We start from the raw sequence: 16,815 nt of genomic DNA, 5'->3' as shown, positions 1-16,815 counted from the left end.
TGTCTCTAAATGAAAGCTGGTCCTATTGAATCTCACCACAGTCTGGCTCCATGTCACGTGCCCTCTGCTGTTCCCTAGGCACTGGGACGCTGCACTGACCGCTCTGCAGAAGAAACAGGAGGCTCCCCACCGAGGCTGGCTGCAGCTGCAGGAGGCCGACCTGTCGGCCCTTCGACTCTTGGAGGCCTTGCTGCAGACCGGGCCCCACCTGCTGCTTCAGACATATGTTTTTCTAGCCTCAGACTTCACAGATATTGTGCCAGGTGAGTAACTTTCACCACAGAGCACAGACTGTCTGACTGCCGAAGGGGGACAGGAACGTGAGCCTGTTTAACAAAACTCTCCCTTTGAGATTTCCTCTGCTTAGGAGCATTAGGGGCATCTTGAGCTCACTAGCACAGATGATGCTTAAAACTGGCTTTTGCTGGTGCATTGAGTTTACAGAGAGTTGGCTCCCTTCTTTCTTAAGGGTCATGTTCTAAAGTCAGCCCATAAGATAGAAATTGCCCATAATCAAAATTGTCCTCAAAATGCCTTGGAAAGACTGCCTCTCCATAAACTCAATGCACATGTTTTTCTTGTGTCTTTAATCATTAGACTAATTCTTGGCCGGGCACAATGCTCACACCTGTAGTCCCAGCACTTTGGGAAGCTGAGGTGGGCGGATTGCTTGAGCCCAGGAGCTGAAGACCAGCTTGGCAAAAACCCATCTCTACCAAAAAATACAAAAATTAGCCAGGCATGGTGGCGTGCAGTTGTAGTCCCAGCTATTCAAGAGGCTGAGGTGGGAGCATCACTTGAGGCCAGGAGTTTGAGGCTGCAGTGAGTCGTGATTGCACCACTGCACTCTAGTCCAGGTGACAGAGTGAGACCCTGTCTCAAAAATAATAATAATAATAATAATAATAATAATAATAATAATAATAATACTTAACAAAGCCAGAGGCTTATACCTTCAAAGCCATGTGGAAAGTGAGAACAACTCAGGCCCCAGCAACATTTGTCTCCAGCTCCCACTCATTTCAGGCCATTCACATTCTCATTATGTCTCTCCCTGTTTCTCTCACTTGCTTCTTGTTTCCCTCTCCCTCTCCCTCCTGCTATCCCCTTTTCTCCCCTCCCCTTCCCCCCTTCTCTCCCTCCCCACCTCTCCCCTTCCATCTTCATCTCTCCCTTCCTCTTTGCTGAGTGTCCACAATTGCATATGCATAAATTAAATGCTTCACATATATGCCTGCACTGTCCTTCCATCCATCTTTATCAAAGAGCCTGACATCATTTGATGTTTTGGTTCTTTTATTAAACCTCCTTCATATGGATAAAACAGCAAAGTACATTTGGGGTGGAACCATGTTCAGAGCCTTGTAGAATCAGCTTTGTTATATACAAAGGACTTAGAGGATCAGGAGCTGCGACGTTTTTCTTAAAGGGCATAGAAAGAAAGAGTCCAGTCCATTTGCTGGGAAGAGCATTTAGTACATTGGGCAGTGGAAATATTTCCTGAATATCCCTGTTTCTTCCTGAATATAGACATGTGTATTTGGACGTAGAGTTGTTATGTTACCTACTAGTCAAAGTGGTGGATTAGTCATACTCTCTGTGCAGCCAGGCTTTAACAAGAGGTTACACATCCCATTAAAGAAATGCCATGAGTGAATCGTCACAAGGTACTGTTACTTCGGAACCTTCAGAGCATACCATGTCTTTCTGCTTCCCTTGCAGGGGTGAGCACCCTGTTCTCCTGGTCCTCACTCTCCTGGGCACTGGTGTCCTACACTCGCTTCATGGGCTTCATGAAGCCAGGCCACCTGGCCATGCCATGGGCCGCCCTCTTCTGCCAGCAGCTCTGGAGGATGGGCATGCTGGGAACCCGCGTGCTGAGTCTGGTTCTGTTCTACAAAGCCTACCACTTTTGGGTTTTTGTGGTTGCAGGTGAGCTGAGCTAATGATCTGGTCATCTCTTGCTGCATAACCAACCAACCCAGAAATGAAGGTCTCAAGAATACCCACTTATGAGCCTCAATCCCAGGCCTGCAGGCTGACTGGGCTCTCTGCTGAATGGATCTTGCTTGGGGGGTCCTCAGAGATGGCAGTGGGGTAGCAGGTGTTCAGATTCATAAAGAGCCTTGACAGGAATTAGCAGCTGAGAATTCCAATGGCGAGGAACTGGAAACTGCTAGTCTTCTGTAAAAACAGGCTCAGAACTGGCTCAGCATTGCTTCTGCTGTATTCTGCCAGTCAAAGCAAGCACAGCCAGCCCAGATTCAAGAGCATGGAGGACTAGACTTCAGCTCCCGATGAGTACACATCCAGAGCAGGAAGGAACGCGTGCTGGCTCTCTTGGGAGATACTCTGCCATAGCTTAGACATCCCAGCCCTCAACACTCCCAGCTAAATCTGGAGCAGACAACTTCTCAGGAGACCGTTCTGTGTTACAGGCCAAAATCTTTTATGTAGAAAAACTATCACTGAAACAGGAGGGAGGTACAAGGTCCCACCTGCCTCACCTGATATAAAAATATACAGTATATATGTGGTACTGCACATAGCTCCCAAAAGTGCACCATTTCCTTTGAATGCTGAATCTTGGACATCTCCTCTGTTGCAAATAGGACAGCTCCACTAAATCCAAGCCCTCCCTCCTCTCTCAGTCTAGGCACACACAATATGAATGGCAATGACAGAGAGTCTATCTGGCTCTGGAGACTCCTTGAATAGGGCCTGTGCGTCCCTGCCAAGGAGAGCTGTCATCTCTGGTCATCAGTGAATATATTCTGCAAGAAGGAACAGTGTACTCTTGTTTTAAGAGAATTGGAGACATTAAGAAATATTTGCCCCTTGGGCCTAGAGCAAACATTAAATACAGTTATTGGCAAAAAAGATAATTTTTTTGATTAAAAAAACTGTGCTTCTAAAGAGAGATTAACTATTTTGTTATTCTTTTTTAAAAAAATTCAGCTTGAAATCCAAAATGATTTAATCGTCTTAAAATATGGGAATAAAAATTAAAGCTGCACCACATAGAGTTCTTTCCTTTGGATGTGGAGGTTTTTAGCTCTTGTAACAATTTTAAAATAATTGGCAGTCAGTTTTATAACTGCCTCTTTAAACACTTTCTGGAATAAAAAGGGCATAGGTATACAATATTTGGCAAGTGTTATTGAAGCTAGTCTTTCTTTTGTCAACTTCAAATTAGGTCAGATACCCTTTATAAGGATAAAATGGGATAATACATGCAAAGATAAACTGCGTTGGTTTTCTGTCCCCCTCAAATCTCTTCTGGGTTTTGATGTCTCTTCTTGGATGCTGAGTCAAATGTGGTCGGAAAGCCTTCCAGCCCCTGGTCTCTGTGTCCTTGCTTGTCCCTCCATCTCCCTGCATGGACCCTGACGTCTGCACCCGGCTTCTCTGCAGGTGCCCACTGGCTGGTGATGACATTCTGGCTTGTCGCCCAGCAGAGTGACATCATCGACAGCACCTGCCACTGGAGGCTGTTCAACCTGCTCGTGGGGGCCGTGTACATCCTCTGCTACCTCAGCTTCTGGGACAGCCCTTCTAGAAATAGGATGGTCACATTCTACATGGCAAGTGGCACTTTTCTTTATCCTAACTTTTACAGTGCATACAGCAAGTGGTGTGTGTGTGGGTGTGTGTGGGGTGTGTGTGTGTGCACCAGTGCACACCTATCTCTTGAAAAGGAATAGCTTAGTTTAAGAAAAATTCTTAAAGAGATTATAGTCTTGAACAGAGATGACAGGCTTTGAAAATAGTAACCCAACCTCCAGTTGTGGCCCTGCATTCAATGTGGCAACAACTGAGGCATATTTGGTGATGTCTTCTCTACATCAGCCCACATGCTGAATATCATTACAATTCAACTGTATTATATCATATACTCAATGTCTTTGTTAATCAACTCCATTTTTATTAGGGGTTTATCATTAAGATCCAGGCATGGCCCTAGAGAGTATCAGAAACACAAAAGTGGCCTAATACTTCTTCAGATTGCTTTGAGTCCAGTAGAGATTTCTTCGTATTTAAAAAAATTATAATATTTGGTAAGTAAGTAGGCACCCAAATAACCAAAATCAGAAAGAATGTGGCTAGATGCCAGGAGAGAAAAAAATGTCTGGGATTCATAGGAGTAGCTGCCAGCATCACCTCTCGTCGGGATGACCACAGACACTTTTGGCTGGACAGTGGAGGTTGAGCTGGATTATAATGGGCAAAGGAGAGAAAATACAATCACGTTGGTGGGGGCATGGGTTTTAGAGTCAGAAAAACTTGCACTGGAGCCCAGCTCTGCTGACTGCTACCATCAACTGGCTTCAGCCAGTAATTTAAACTGTCTGAACCTACTTTTTCATGCACACACTAGGAATAAGTCACCCCCCTTTCAGTGTTCCTGTGAAGATTAAATAAGATCTACATACTTTTCAGGGTTCCTATAAAGACCAAATAAAATAATATACATAAGTAGCTGGCACAAAATAACCCATAAATTGTGGCCATTATTAATATGAAAAGGTGAGACTTCTGTGGGAGCAGTCAGGCATTCCAGGGTAGAGACCTGAGTGAAGGTAAAGGCAGGATGCAGCTCCTGTCCAGGAAAGGGGAGCGTCCTAGACACCTGCTGATTTTAGGACCTGTATAGCACAGTGACCCCATAGGCTATGGAGCCAGACAGAGCTCACAGGACTTGCGATGTTGGACACATTACTGAACCTCACCAACCTCAGCTTCCACATCTAAACACCGAGCATAACAGCGTACGTGTTGTAGATAGGTTCACATGTGGCAGGGCCCAGGTCATGCATAAGCAGCCTCCCAACCAACATGATCCCCATGTGAACAAAGTGGAATATTGATTTTCTCATCCAATTTGCTGAAGTGGCTTATTCATAGGTGGACACCCCGTCTGCCAATGCCCAGATAAGCAGGAGCTCAATAAGGAGGAGTTTGACACCTGCCGCCTTGTTTGCTTGCATTTGTCACGTTCGCACCTCAGTTGCCATGTCATCTCCCAGGAGTTTGAGGGCTGTTACAGAAGGAAAGAAAGCAAATCCTTCATTCTCTCCAGCTGTCTCATACAGTCACTAGATCACTGAGTCAAGAGCGATTACATAGGAAAAACAGGAATCAGACACCACTACATTCAGAGTGGGATCTACCACAGTGACACGAGCATCCTTATCTCTCTCGCTGTGCACAGACCCATCGAGGCTGGGCAGTCCTAGCCCAGGGGCTTGGATCCCTGCAGCATGTGATGGGGAACATGGGCTTTAGGCCTTGCTGCCCAACCAGCTAGGGCTTGATGCCAGGATCTTTCGGTTCTGAACTGTATGAGAGTCATCGGGGCTCCCTCCACCCCCACACCCAGTTTTTGCATCTCTGAAATGGTTGTTGCTAGGATTGGTAAGGTGATGGACAGAAAGCAAAGAGCCTGGTGCCTGGCACAGATAGATAGATGTAGATGCTCTGAAAGATAAATAAATAATTTACAATAAATGAAACAGACATCGGGGGCAAGAAAGGAGAGAAAGAAGGAAAGAAGGAAGGAAGGAAGGAAGGAAGGAAGGAAGGAAGGAAGGAAAGAAGGAAGGAAGGAAGGAAGGGAGGGATGGAAGGAAGGTAGGGAAGAGGAAGGAAGTGGAGGGTAAAGATTGCCAATATCACCATAAAGAGGTGAAATAACAACTTCCAGGATAACCTATTAAACTACTGACATTTCAAGAGTGCCTGCCAGTCACATTCTAAGGTGGGGCTGCAACCATGAAACTGAAGAAAAGCAGAGATGACAGGTGGGCATGCTCACCCCACACTTTACCACGCATACTGCCCAGACCTGAGTCTGGGCCCTTCCCTGTGCCAGGCAGTGCTGGGCAGCCCTGGCTCCGTGGCATGGGCCATTCAGAGTGCGAGGCAGCCTCTCCCACTCTTCCTCAACACCTCCAGCTAATCTCCATTGATCCAATGTGGCTGAGTGGCCAGCACCTGAAACCAATGCCTCTGGGCAGGTTAGCGATGCCCAGACTGTGATCTTGGAAGCCTAAAGGCCACACTGCAGTGGACACACTGGGGCGCCACTCCCTGAGATGTGCACCCTGCTGGCACAGACCCGTGCTGCCATCCGAAAGCATTACCTTCTGCAGAGGGTGCCTGGACCCACGCAGCCCCAGCCTTCGAGACAGCAGCTCACACGGGAAAGAGGCTGCCAGACCCCAGGCCCTGGGTGGGCCCCTGAAGAAGCTGCAATTCCTGTCTGCAAGCCCCAGCCTTGGGCAGCGCAGCCCAGGGCTAACCCAAGCATCGCCCACCTATGTTGAGCCTATTCCTGGGCCACTGGAGAGTGTACCACCCCCACATCCCTTCAAGTAGGAACATAAGGTGTTTTGTTTTTGCTTTTGTTTTTCTGAGACAGAGCTCGCCCTCTTGCCCAGGCTGGAATGCAGCAGTGCCATCACGGCTCACTGCAGCCTCGACCTTCTAGGCTCAAGTGATCCTCTCACCTCAGCCTCCTAAGTCACTGGGATCACGGGTGCATACCACCATATCTGGTTAATTTTTATACTTTTTCGTAGGGTCCTTAACCAACAGGCCACCGCCTGGCAGGGGTTCAGAGGTTTCTGCTGGAAGGGTCTCGCAGGGGCTGGGGCTGGGGACTGGGAGCCTCCAGTGCAGCTGGGCCTCAGCCCTGCTGGTTGTCAGTGGCACTCATGGGGGCTTTTCTAAAGTGGAGATTCCCAGGCTCCTCAGAGATTCTGGCTCAGTAGGTCTGAGTGCGACCTGGGAATCCATGTCTGGAGACAGCTGCAGGTGACACTAGGACCGGCCTAGCTCAGGAGCTACTCACCTGTCCTCACCTCGTGCTCAGAGGCGGAAGCCTGCCTCTCGATCACTTCTGAATGTAATATAAGACCCGGTCTCGCTTCTTTCACCCGTCACGGGTTTATTCATATCAGCACACATTCAGCTTCCTCCTGTGCTGAAAATGGAGTTAGACACCACAGTGTGAGAGGGTCATGTCTCAGTGGCCACAAAGACATAAGCAAATCCATGCAGCCTCTGTGATCAGAGAAGTGACACTATCAAAACCCTACGGGACACAAGAGGCAGAGCCTGGGAAAGTCAGGGAAGGGTTTACAGAGGGGACCTGCACGAGGTGCTGTGTGATGAGGAAGGTTCACCTGAAGAAAAGGTGTGGAGGGCGCTAGGACGTTTCAGGCAAAGCTGCAGAAGTAACAGAAAGACCCTGGAGTATCTGAAAATCCACAGGAAAGTGAGTGCACGCAGCGTCAGAGGGAAACAAAGCCCTGAGCTAGTTAAAAGCAGTGAAAACAGATTGCACTGAGTCTATCGCCATAGGGAAGAGCCCTGCATGAACTGAACCCACCTTCAAGTTGTGCAGAGGTGACAGGGCTTAAAAGGGAGAAAAAGAGAGGAAGGAGGAGGAACATCCAGGGACTTGGGCAGAGACAGGGAAGTGGAAATTTACAAAAAGCAGGAAAGTGGGATCGTAAATGTGAGTGTGCCATCTGCGTTTGTTCATTGGCGCTTGTCACTTGTTGGGAGCAGAAACAAATTTCTCATTTCTTTATGACAGGAGGCAGGAGTCAGTCCTGTTAGGGCAATGCACCCACCAGGCTTGGAGTTTGTATTTAAATAGATGGCTCTTGGGTCCTTGAGGAGACATTCTGGGTAATAGAAAATGTATATCTCAGAGCGCAGCAAAATGATTTGCAATTTCAAGCTTTCTAAAGTAACTGCTCGGAAAGGAAGTCCAGGGTCCTATCCGCCCAGCACCAAGTTTTGGCTGGAACAAACATTACCTTCTCCTGGCAGCATTGTGCTTTCTTAGGCAGGAACTTAAAGGAGACTGAGGTCAGCATCGTAGGGGTGAGGCCTTGAGCTGCTGGAAACTCGGTCAGTGTTTGTTCAAGTCTCTCGGTGTGGGGAGGTGAGGGGAATCATATGTGTTGAGTCTGGAGTTCTTGTTGGCCAGGGTTGAAGACTCATGGAAAAGAAGGCTCAGAGAAGCCTGACTGGAGTTTGGTTGAGGAAACACTGTTTGTCAGTGGAATATCATTTGGGGAGAGCATGCTGGAGGATGACCCCAGAAAGGAAAACTTGGGCTAAGTGGCAAACAGGACCATTTGCTCTGTCGAGAAGTAGGGACTGGATCCTGAAGTTAAGGTGGGGCTGTTTCAAGGTGCATCAGGGAGGAATGGCAAGGTGCAATCTCTGGGTGAAGTGGGTCACTCCGACATTGGTGTGTGTGGAGGAGAGATTTCAGAGAGAGAAAGAAGATAGGGGTTGCCTAGACAGGAGGCATGGGGCCAGAACCACAAAAATGGCAGGAAAGACAGGAGGCAGGTGATGGAGTTGGGACAAACTTAAGAATCTGAACCACCAGAACCACACAGCTGAGGAGTGGGGAGAGAAAGGTGCCTTCTGTACTGGCTGCTGGCCAAGGCATTTAGGACAGAAACCCTGCCCATTGCACCAGAGGGACTGGGAGAATGGACATTTGTAGGATTACGAAGCAGCTCCTCATAATTTTTTTTTATTTCTCTCCTTATTTGAATTTTTGAGAGTGAGAAACAAAGCCAATGAATAACCCTGGCAAATCTTTTGAAGAGTTTTAGCAAATCAGTATATAATTTAAGTGTTATTTTTAAATAAATAACACACACAGTATTTAAATAAATCGTCTTTGAATTATGTCGAGTTTGTTTACTTATTTTAATGAAGACGTATGTTTTTATATTTAAAAATTGGAAAACAAAGTTAATAAGCCGACCCAGATGGGCATACAAAGAGCCTTCTGGACCATCTGCCATTTTGACCAGCTGTAGCCACGAGGCCAGGCTCCTTTGTCAGTCTGCGAGCTCCCGTCTCCGGCTGCCACCTGGTGGCCACAAAAGCAATTATTTTAAGGAAACAAAATCCTAAAGTTGTTAGAAAGTTTGTGACCCTAGCTCCCTGGAATTCAGTGACATCATGAGCTCTGCAGCTATCTTTAATTATAACACTAATGAGTGCCTGCAGTTAGCATGAGGATGGAGAAATATGCAAAGTAGAAAATAAAAGTCTCCTCTCAGCCCACACTGACTCTCTAAAGGCAGCCCCACAGCCATTTGAGGGATGCCCTTACATTTCCTGGGCCTTTATGATTCTGCAGACACTTTAATGAGCCACCCTGTTCTCAGGGTGGCTCTGTCTTTGCCAGAGAAGGTCTCAGTGGGACATAGCCCTGCTCCCGGGTAGGCCCCAGCAGCCTGGAGTCTCCAGTGGGCACTCAGGATGGAGGCGAGGGGGAGCCACTGCAGACTCACGGGACAGGGTGGTCCCTGGGAAGTGTGCACCTGACAAGGTGTGGTGCCTCTCCCCTGGGTCCCACAGGTCATGCTGTTGGAGAACATCATCCTGTTGCTGTTGGCCACCGACTTTCTCCAGGGGGCATCGTGGACCAGCCTGCAGACCACAGCTGGGGTCCTGTCTGGATTTCTGATCGGTAAGTCCCAATGTCACCTTCTTATCTGCATCCTCTCCCCAACATATTTTTTTTTTTTTACAGTGGGCTCAAAGGGCAAGAAACTGAGTTCGGACATGGTTAACTGGAGACCAATGAACCAGGCTCACTGCGCTGTGGGTGGCAGACCCATCCCCATCAGAGCATAAGATACTGAGCTCAGCCTCATCTGCCTTGCTCGACTGTGCCCAGAACCTCACGCAAAGCTGGGGCTGTCCCTCTCTACCCCAAAGCCCCCGTCCTCCCCGGAGCTTCCTGCAGGGTTAAGGACGTGAATTCCCTCTCCCCTCCCACCTAGGGGAGCTCCTAGCATCTTCCTGACATGGCACCCCCTGCAGCCCATAGGCAAGCACCGTGGGAAGTGGGTGCCCTAGCAGTGGAGGAGAGGAAGGTGAGGCACAGAGGAGGTTGAGTCCCCATAAGATCCGATGGTTTGTAACAGATAGAGCTGAGATTCAAGCCCAGCTCCAGTGCAGGCCTCAGCACAGGCCTGGCACTGTCATCAGCCGTGTTTTATGAATGCATGGCCCCAAGGTCTGTGTCGTGCCCACAGTGATGACCTCGCTTCCCAGATCGGCATGAGTTCCGCAGGGATTCCGCTCCCCACTTGAAAGGTGCGGACACCAGCCTCCTCTCCCAGCACAGCAGGCTTCCACCACTGTCACTCTCAGGCCTGCGGTGGGACCATCAAGGCCAGCACCAGCACCTCTTACGTGGGGGCTCGTGCTTCTGCAACATGGGCCAGGACACAGATTCCCCAGTCCTCTGCAACAACTCCTGCCCTCACTCTAGAGCCTGCTCTCTGTCACCCACACTCTGAAGAGGTGCCTGGAAGCGGCCTCGGGTTCTTTTCTTGCTCACAGCAGCTAGGGATTGGACATGGCCTGTGTGAGTGGCCTGAACCTGGGAAAGGAATGACCTGGACACAAAGCACTTAGTGAGATGCAGGGGCTGTTCACGGGTCAGAGAAAAGTCATACACTGTGGCCTTGTAACCAGCATTTGAGAGCCACAGACCACCCTGGGTTTCAGCTCTGTCCTTCTTCATGAGATGTCACGGGTCCACACTTCTTCTAGCTTCAGGTAGCTGAGACAACCCCTTCTTTTTCAAATCAAACTTTTTAGATAATTGTAGTTTTAAGAAATAATACAGAGCTCCCTGTACCCATTACTGGGTTTTTCCCCAGTGGTAACATCTTGCAAAACAGTAGCACAACATCACAGCCAGGATCTCAACGTAGTACGCTGAGGTGCAGGGAGAACCCTTCCAGTACCACGAGGACCCTTCATATGGCCCCCTTCCTCTCGCCCCTGCCACCTCCTTCCCTCCTGGCAACCATTCTTCTGTTCTCTATTTCTGTTATTCTGTCACTTGGAGAATGCTTTGTGAAAGTACCACACAGTGTGTGCACCCTGGGGATCAGTCTTGTTCACTTGGCAGAGCTCTCCGGAGAGCCTCCCGGGTTGCTGTGCGTCAGCAGCTCCTTGCTTTTCGTAGCTGAGTCGCATCCCATGATTTGGACGGACCACAGCTTGTTTCATCATCAACCCATGGACAGGCATCTGGTTCATCCTTTTTAAAATAATCATTTGAGTAGCAGAGCATTGATTTCTAAGCTTTGCGTGTGGATAAATGGCCTATGGGAAACTGAGGACATCGGGCTGCCCGGGTGAGAAGCACCACTCTCGCCACATTGCATCGTGGTCTGGGTGTTCCTGGCATATTCCAAGCAATCCTTCCTTCAGGGAGGGGCCATGTGATACTTGGAATGAAGGGGCCTTGCCAGCCGGGAGGTCTAACAACTCATCTGGATTTCCCAGTTCACGGGAGGTATAGCTGAGTCCTGGGGGCACAGTGTGCTGGGAGGGAAAAATGTCCCCTCATCTACTTTCTGGATTTTAACACTGACTCAAAAAAGATGTCCCACACCACTCCGAAAACCTGTCACACTCCTGGGAGTGGACGCCTGGTTTCCTTCCAGTTCCACTCAAGTGAGAAGAGATTTTCACGGCCAGTATGCTGGCCCACAGCACAGCAGGAGGGCAGTGAGTAGGGAGTCCATAGCCACGGGCAGTGAGTAGGGAGCCCATAGCCACGGACAGCACCCAGCACCCAGGTGACCGCCGGCTCGGAGCCTTGTCTGCCACTCCTCCTCCGGCCTCTGATGGAGCTGCCAAACCCCTGACTCCCAGGTGACCCTTGGGAATCCTCAGCAGGAAGATCGAACACAAATTGTAGTCCAAGGAGCACAAGCTTGCATCCAGGCTCCTCCCCTTTTCCTTCCATCCTGGGACCAATATTCACTGAGTACCAACTGCATGCCAGCCTGGGGATGTCACCAAGAAGCCCCAAACTACGTGGCCTCTGGAAAGTCTGTGTTCACTGAATAAGTGTGCCCAGGACTTCTGTGATCAGGGGCCTTTGTTCGTCTTTCCTGGCCTTGGGTGGCTGCTTGTAAAAGAAGGGTGACAATATGTCCCTCACCAGGCAATTGTGAGAATTCAAAACAGTGCAGAAATTGGCTGAGCAGGACCTACTGCAGAGGTGGCACTGAACATGGAGAAAGTCCACCTCCCTTTCCCGGGTTTGAGCCTGGCCACTAACCAGCTGCTTGATCAGGGTCTCCCAGTCCCCCAAGACACAAGAGAGGATTTGGGGGTGGGGGTGTCCTTCAGGGGTTCTTTCTAGCTCCTTCATGCTGCAATCTCCTGGCCTTCTCAGGCATTACTTCAGGTTTTGTGCTGTTTATAATGAGCACCCTGAAACCAGGCACTTTATCCAGTACAACAGGAAACTGGAAATAACGTGGGAGGCTTACTGGAATGCTCTGTTAAAGAAATTATTGCAGCAGTCAACACTTCTGATCAAAATAAATTAAACTGACAACAATGTGATTAAGATGTTTATGCACAAAGGAAGTGTTGTTGTTGTTCATGGAAATTCCTTGATATGGGGTTTTTGATAAATCTGATTAACCTCTGTTTAGGTCTTACTTGTTTTTGAGGTTATTTCTTATGCCTTCCCTTCCCCCAGCTTTGTAACCCATCAACCACTGTACGGACAGTCGAATTTGCAGTGTATGGTCCAGTTACGTGAAAGTAGAATGCTTATTTCTACCAAACATTTTGTACCTGTGTGTACACACACACACACACATGCATGAATGCACACTCACACGCACACATATGTAGATGACTGAACTGGAGCTGCCCTCAAAAGCATAGAATCAATCGGATTTAAGCCTTGTTATTCATGTTTAAGTTTAGAAACATTTACAGCTTATAGAAGCTGGAACCTACTTAAATTCCCCCAAAATATCCAGTTCTGAGGCTCCAACAAGAGTCCTATTTTGGATCCCAAATTATCTTCCTCTACACAAAAGGGCCAGAACCTGAAACTGCACACCACAGGGAGGATGCAGACTTCAAAGAACATAACCTTGTGGTCTTTTTGTTCTTTTTCAGGCAGTGTTTCACTGGTAATTTATTACAGCCTGCTGCATCCAAAATCCACAGACATCTGGCAGGGCTGCCTAAGGAAGTCCTGTGGCATTGCAGGAGGTGATAAAACAGAGAGAAGAGCTTCTCCCCGGGCCACAGATCTAGCTGGGAAGAGAACCAAGAGCTCAGGCTCATGCCAAGGGGCAAGTTATGAGCTAACCATTTTAGGGAAGCCCCCTACCCCTGAGCAGGTCCCCCCAGAGGCTGGGCTGGGGACCCAGGTTGCTGTGGAGGACTCTTTCCTCAGTCATCACCACTGGCTGTGGGTGAAACTTGCCCTAAAAACAGGAAATGTGTCTAAGATCAATGCTGCCTTTGGAAATGACAGTCCTGTCTATTGTCCACCTGCATGGGGGTTGAGTCAACAGGACGATCTGCAGAGGAAGGCCCTGTCTGCCCAGCAAGAGCTCCCATCCTCATCCCGTGACCCCTCAACCTTAGAGAACGGCTCTGCATTTGAAGGTGTCCCTAAAGCAGAGGCCGACCCATTGGAAACCTCATGTTACGTATCTTTTGCCAGCGATCAGCAGGATGAAGCACCTACCCAGAACCCAGCAGCCATGCAGGGGGAGGGCACCCCAAAGGAAGGAGCCAATGCTGTTTCTGGGACACAGGGGAAGGGGACAGGTGGGCAGCAGAGAGGAGGGGAAGGACAGCAGAGTTCCACATTGTACTTCAGCGCCACTGCAGAAGTGGCCACATCCTCACAACAAGAAGGCAGCCCAGCTACTCTGCAAACGGCCCACTCTGGAAGGAGGATGGGAAACAGCAGTCCTGCCCAGCCTACATCGCCCCACCCAGTGGGCTTGGCGCCCTTCCCCGTCACCATGGCCGACATTAGCCCCATCCTAGGCACAGGCCCATGCAGAGGCTTCTGCCCCAGTGCAGGCTTCCCTGGAAGAACCCTCAGTATCTCAGAGCTAGAGGAGCCACAGGAGCCCACAAGGGACCTAAGTCACCATGCAGCTGTTGATGTGTGGATGTCGTTGCCACAGCTGAGGACTGCCCATGAGCCCTGCCTCACATCCACCCCTAAGTCTGAGTCTATCCAAACGGACTGCAGCTGCAGGGAACAGATGAAGCAAGAGCCGAGTTTTTTCATCTGACCACAGTCATTGTGGGATAAGACAACAGGCTGACAAACCAAGCTGGTCATTTGGTGCAGTGAGAGGAGAAATCCCACTTCTGACACCTGTGTCCTTGGGCACATCACTGTCACCTCTGAATCTCCATCTGCATCCCTGCAAAATGAGGAAACAGGGCTGGATGATTTCGCAGGTCCAATGTAAACATCACAGACCTCACCCATGCATAGGAGAGACTCTAACACACTTTAGAGGAGAAGAAAGAGACTCCAGTCAAAATTGTCTGCTGCCTTTTATGAGCTGTAGGTTCCCTTATTTTATCTTTTGGCTGTGGCTTCTAGGAAACACAAAGGTAGAACCCAGATTCCTATTTTATTTGAGATTCTTGTTACAATTAGCTTTGCCTCACACTTAGTGGTTATGAATCTCATTTTAAGATATTCTAACTTCATTATGTTATGAAATCTCCTGGTAAGATAATTTGAATGCTTTCTGGGAGTAGATAAGGCCTGTGTGCTTGCAATAACTAACATAACTGAAAGTGCAAATGTCATTCTAAGGTTCCCATATCTTTTGGTTAGGGGACAATCTTAGAGCTTTTAAAAAGGAAGGGTAGACTCAGCTCAGCCTCACGCATGCTAAGGGCACATGTACACATTTTCTGCAATTTGCTCTCAGACCATCAGCATCCTCCTGGCCAGGCGCATAAATGTATTTTTCTGTGAAATGTGCAGCTCCCCTTCGTGCAGGCTGGCCAGCCAGGAGTTCCCTTCCAGCTCCCACTGCTGCTTTCCACCCCATCTCCTTTATCTCCAAGCTTTGTTCCCACTTCCATTCGATGTGAGACACTATCCATGATTTAAGCCCATCCAATAAGAAGGGAGCAAACGTCCATTCCTCTCGCACTCTCCTTCTCTCTGACTCCTCCACTCTAAAGTGTTCTTTGTGGCTAGGTATTTCCATCATTTCTTTAAGCCTTCCTTTGTAGCTGATTAAGGAAGTCCAGTCATAAACCATCAAAGAGAAAGGCACACAGACAGCTGGATGCTATTTAGGGATGAGTATTTTTGTTTTGTTTTGTTTCATTTCATTTGTTTATTTGTTGAGACAGGGCCCCTCTGTCACCCAGGCTGGAGTGTAGTGGCATGATCATGGCTCACTGCAGCCTCAACTTCCAGGGCTTAAGCAATCCTCTCGCCTCAGCCTCTCGAGTAGCTGGGACTACTGGCAGGTGGGCACCATGCCCAGCTACTTTTTTGTATTTTTTGTAGAGACACGTTCTTGCCAGGTTGCCCAGGCTGGTCTCCAATTCCTGAGCTCAAGCGATCTGCCCACCTCGGCCTCCCAAAGTGCTGGGATTATAGGCATGAGCCACCGTGCCCAGCCAGAATGGGTCGTTTTTATTCTCTCCAAACACTTTTGGATTAGGGTACAATATTAGAGCTCTAACAAGGAATAGTAGAATAACTTAGCTCAGCCTGACACATACTAAGGGCATGTGCAGACACTTTCTGCGATAAGCTGTCAGACCATCAGCATCCTCCTGGCCAGCCACATAAGCCAATTGGGGATGGCAGACAAGTGGCTACAAACTTTCCATACAACAGGTGAAGATAACGAGACTTTGGGTCGGATGCAGGGGCTCACACCAGTAATCCCAACACTTTGACGGGCTGAGGCGGGAAGATCACTTGAGGCCAGAAGTTCGAGACCAGCCTGGGCAATGTAGTGAGACCCCACCACTACTAAAAATACAAAAATTATCTTGGTGTGGTGGCACACACCTGTAGTCCCAGCTACTCGAGAGGCTGAGGCACGAGAATCGTTGAACTGGGAGGCAGAGGTTGCAGTGAGCTGAGATCGTACCATGGCATTCCAGCCTGGGCAACAGAGCAAGACTCTATCTAAAAAAAAAGTTTGTTAATAGAACAAAATCATTCATAGTTCCATTCACTGTGCTATCCCAGCATCTCAGTCCTTCCTCCATGCAGTCTCCTGCCCAGCCAGGTGAGAGCATGAGCGTCTTCCCTGAGTCCTCACCAGCCCTCCCCATTTGTCCTCCAAGACTCCACTCAAACATCACCTCTTGGTGCCTTTCTGGGCCCTCCCCGGCTCCAGCTGTCCCAGACCTACCCTCTGTCCCCAGGTTGTACTCCACTGCCCTTTGCCCTCTGGTGACCTCTTCCTAAACTTGAAGCCCTGCCTCCCTGAAGGCTAATTAACGGTTGCAGTCCTCATTCTGGGCTAACTCCAAGGTCCAGCAGAGTGTCTGGCAAAAGTAGGCGTTAGGGCATTCAACAGCATGAATTCACTCACGAGCGGGGCTGTGGGCATGAATTTCAGCTTGAGTGCATATCCTGGTTCAACGGCATTTGTGTTATGGGGTAAAAGTAAGGGTGAGATATGCTGAATTTGCTCGTTCTTTTCAAACTTTCTAGCCCTGAATAGCCTGGAAAGCTAGAAATACTCTTCATTCATTCATTCATTTAAGGAATATTAGTTGAGTATGACAGGCACTGAGTATGCAGAAATCAAGGCATGTACTTGCTGTTCGAGGCCCCGTGGACCATCATGGGCTTCTCAAATGGCTTCCTCACTTCATGCCTCCAGAAAGCATATTGCCCGGTGATGAAAAGGATCAGAAAATATACATTATATTTATTAGAGAAGACTAATAAATGGACACTTAATTCAAAAA

At 48.7% G+C, this 16,815-nt stretch overlaps 1 protein-coding gene across 2 annotated transcripts in view; it reads left to right on the top strand.

Annotated features, from left to right (window-relative positions):
* XKR5 (XK related 5) overlaps nucleotides 1-16,815 on the top strand; it is a 26,958-nt gene extending 10,143 nt beyond the window's left edge. For both annotated transcript variants that reach the window (XM_024251668.3, XM_054561161.2), the window contains 5 exons: nucleotides 79-263; nucleotides 1,723-1,932; nucleotides 3,415-3,584; nucleotides 9,403-9,514; nucleotides 12,997-16,815. In XM_024251668.3, coding sequence (XP_024107436.3) covers nucleotides 79-263; nucleotides 1,723-1,932; nucleotides 3,415-3,584; nucleotides 9,403-9,514; nucleotides 12,997-14,138 — 1,819 coding nt within the window. In that variant the 3' untranslated portion in view covers nucleotides 14,139-16,815. The remainder of the gene's footprint in view (nucleotides 1-78; nucleotides 264-1,722; nucleotides 1,933-3,414; nucleotides 3,585-9,402; nucleotides 9,515-12,996) is intronic.

Source organism: Pongo abelii, chromosome 7 (assembly GCF_028885655.2).
Source record: "Pongo abelii isolate AG06213 chromosome 7, NHGRI_mPonAbe1-v2.0_pri, whole genome shotgun sequence".
NCBI classification, from domain to species: domain Eukaryota; kingdom Metazoa; phylum Chordata; class Mammalia; order Primates; family Hominidae; genus Pongo; species Pongo abelii.
Note: the sequence above shows the minus strand (reverse complement) of the source record. Positions and strands in the feature narration are given on the sequence as shown.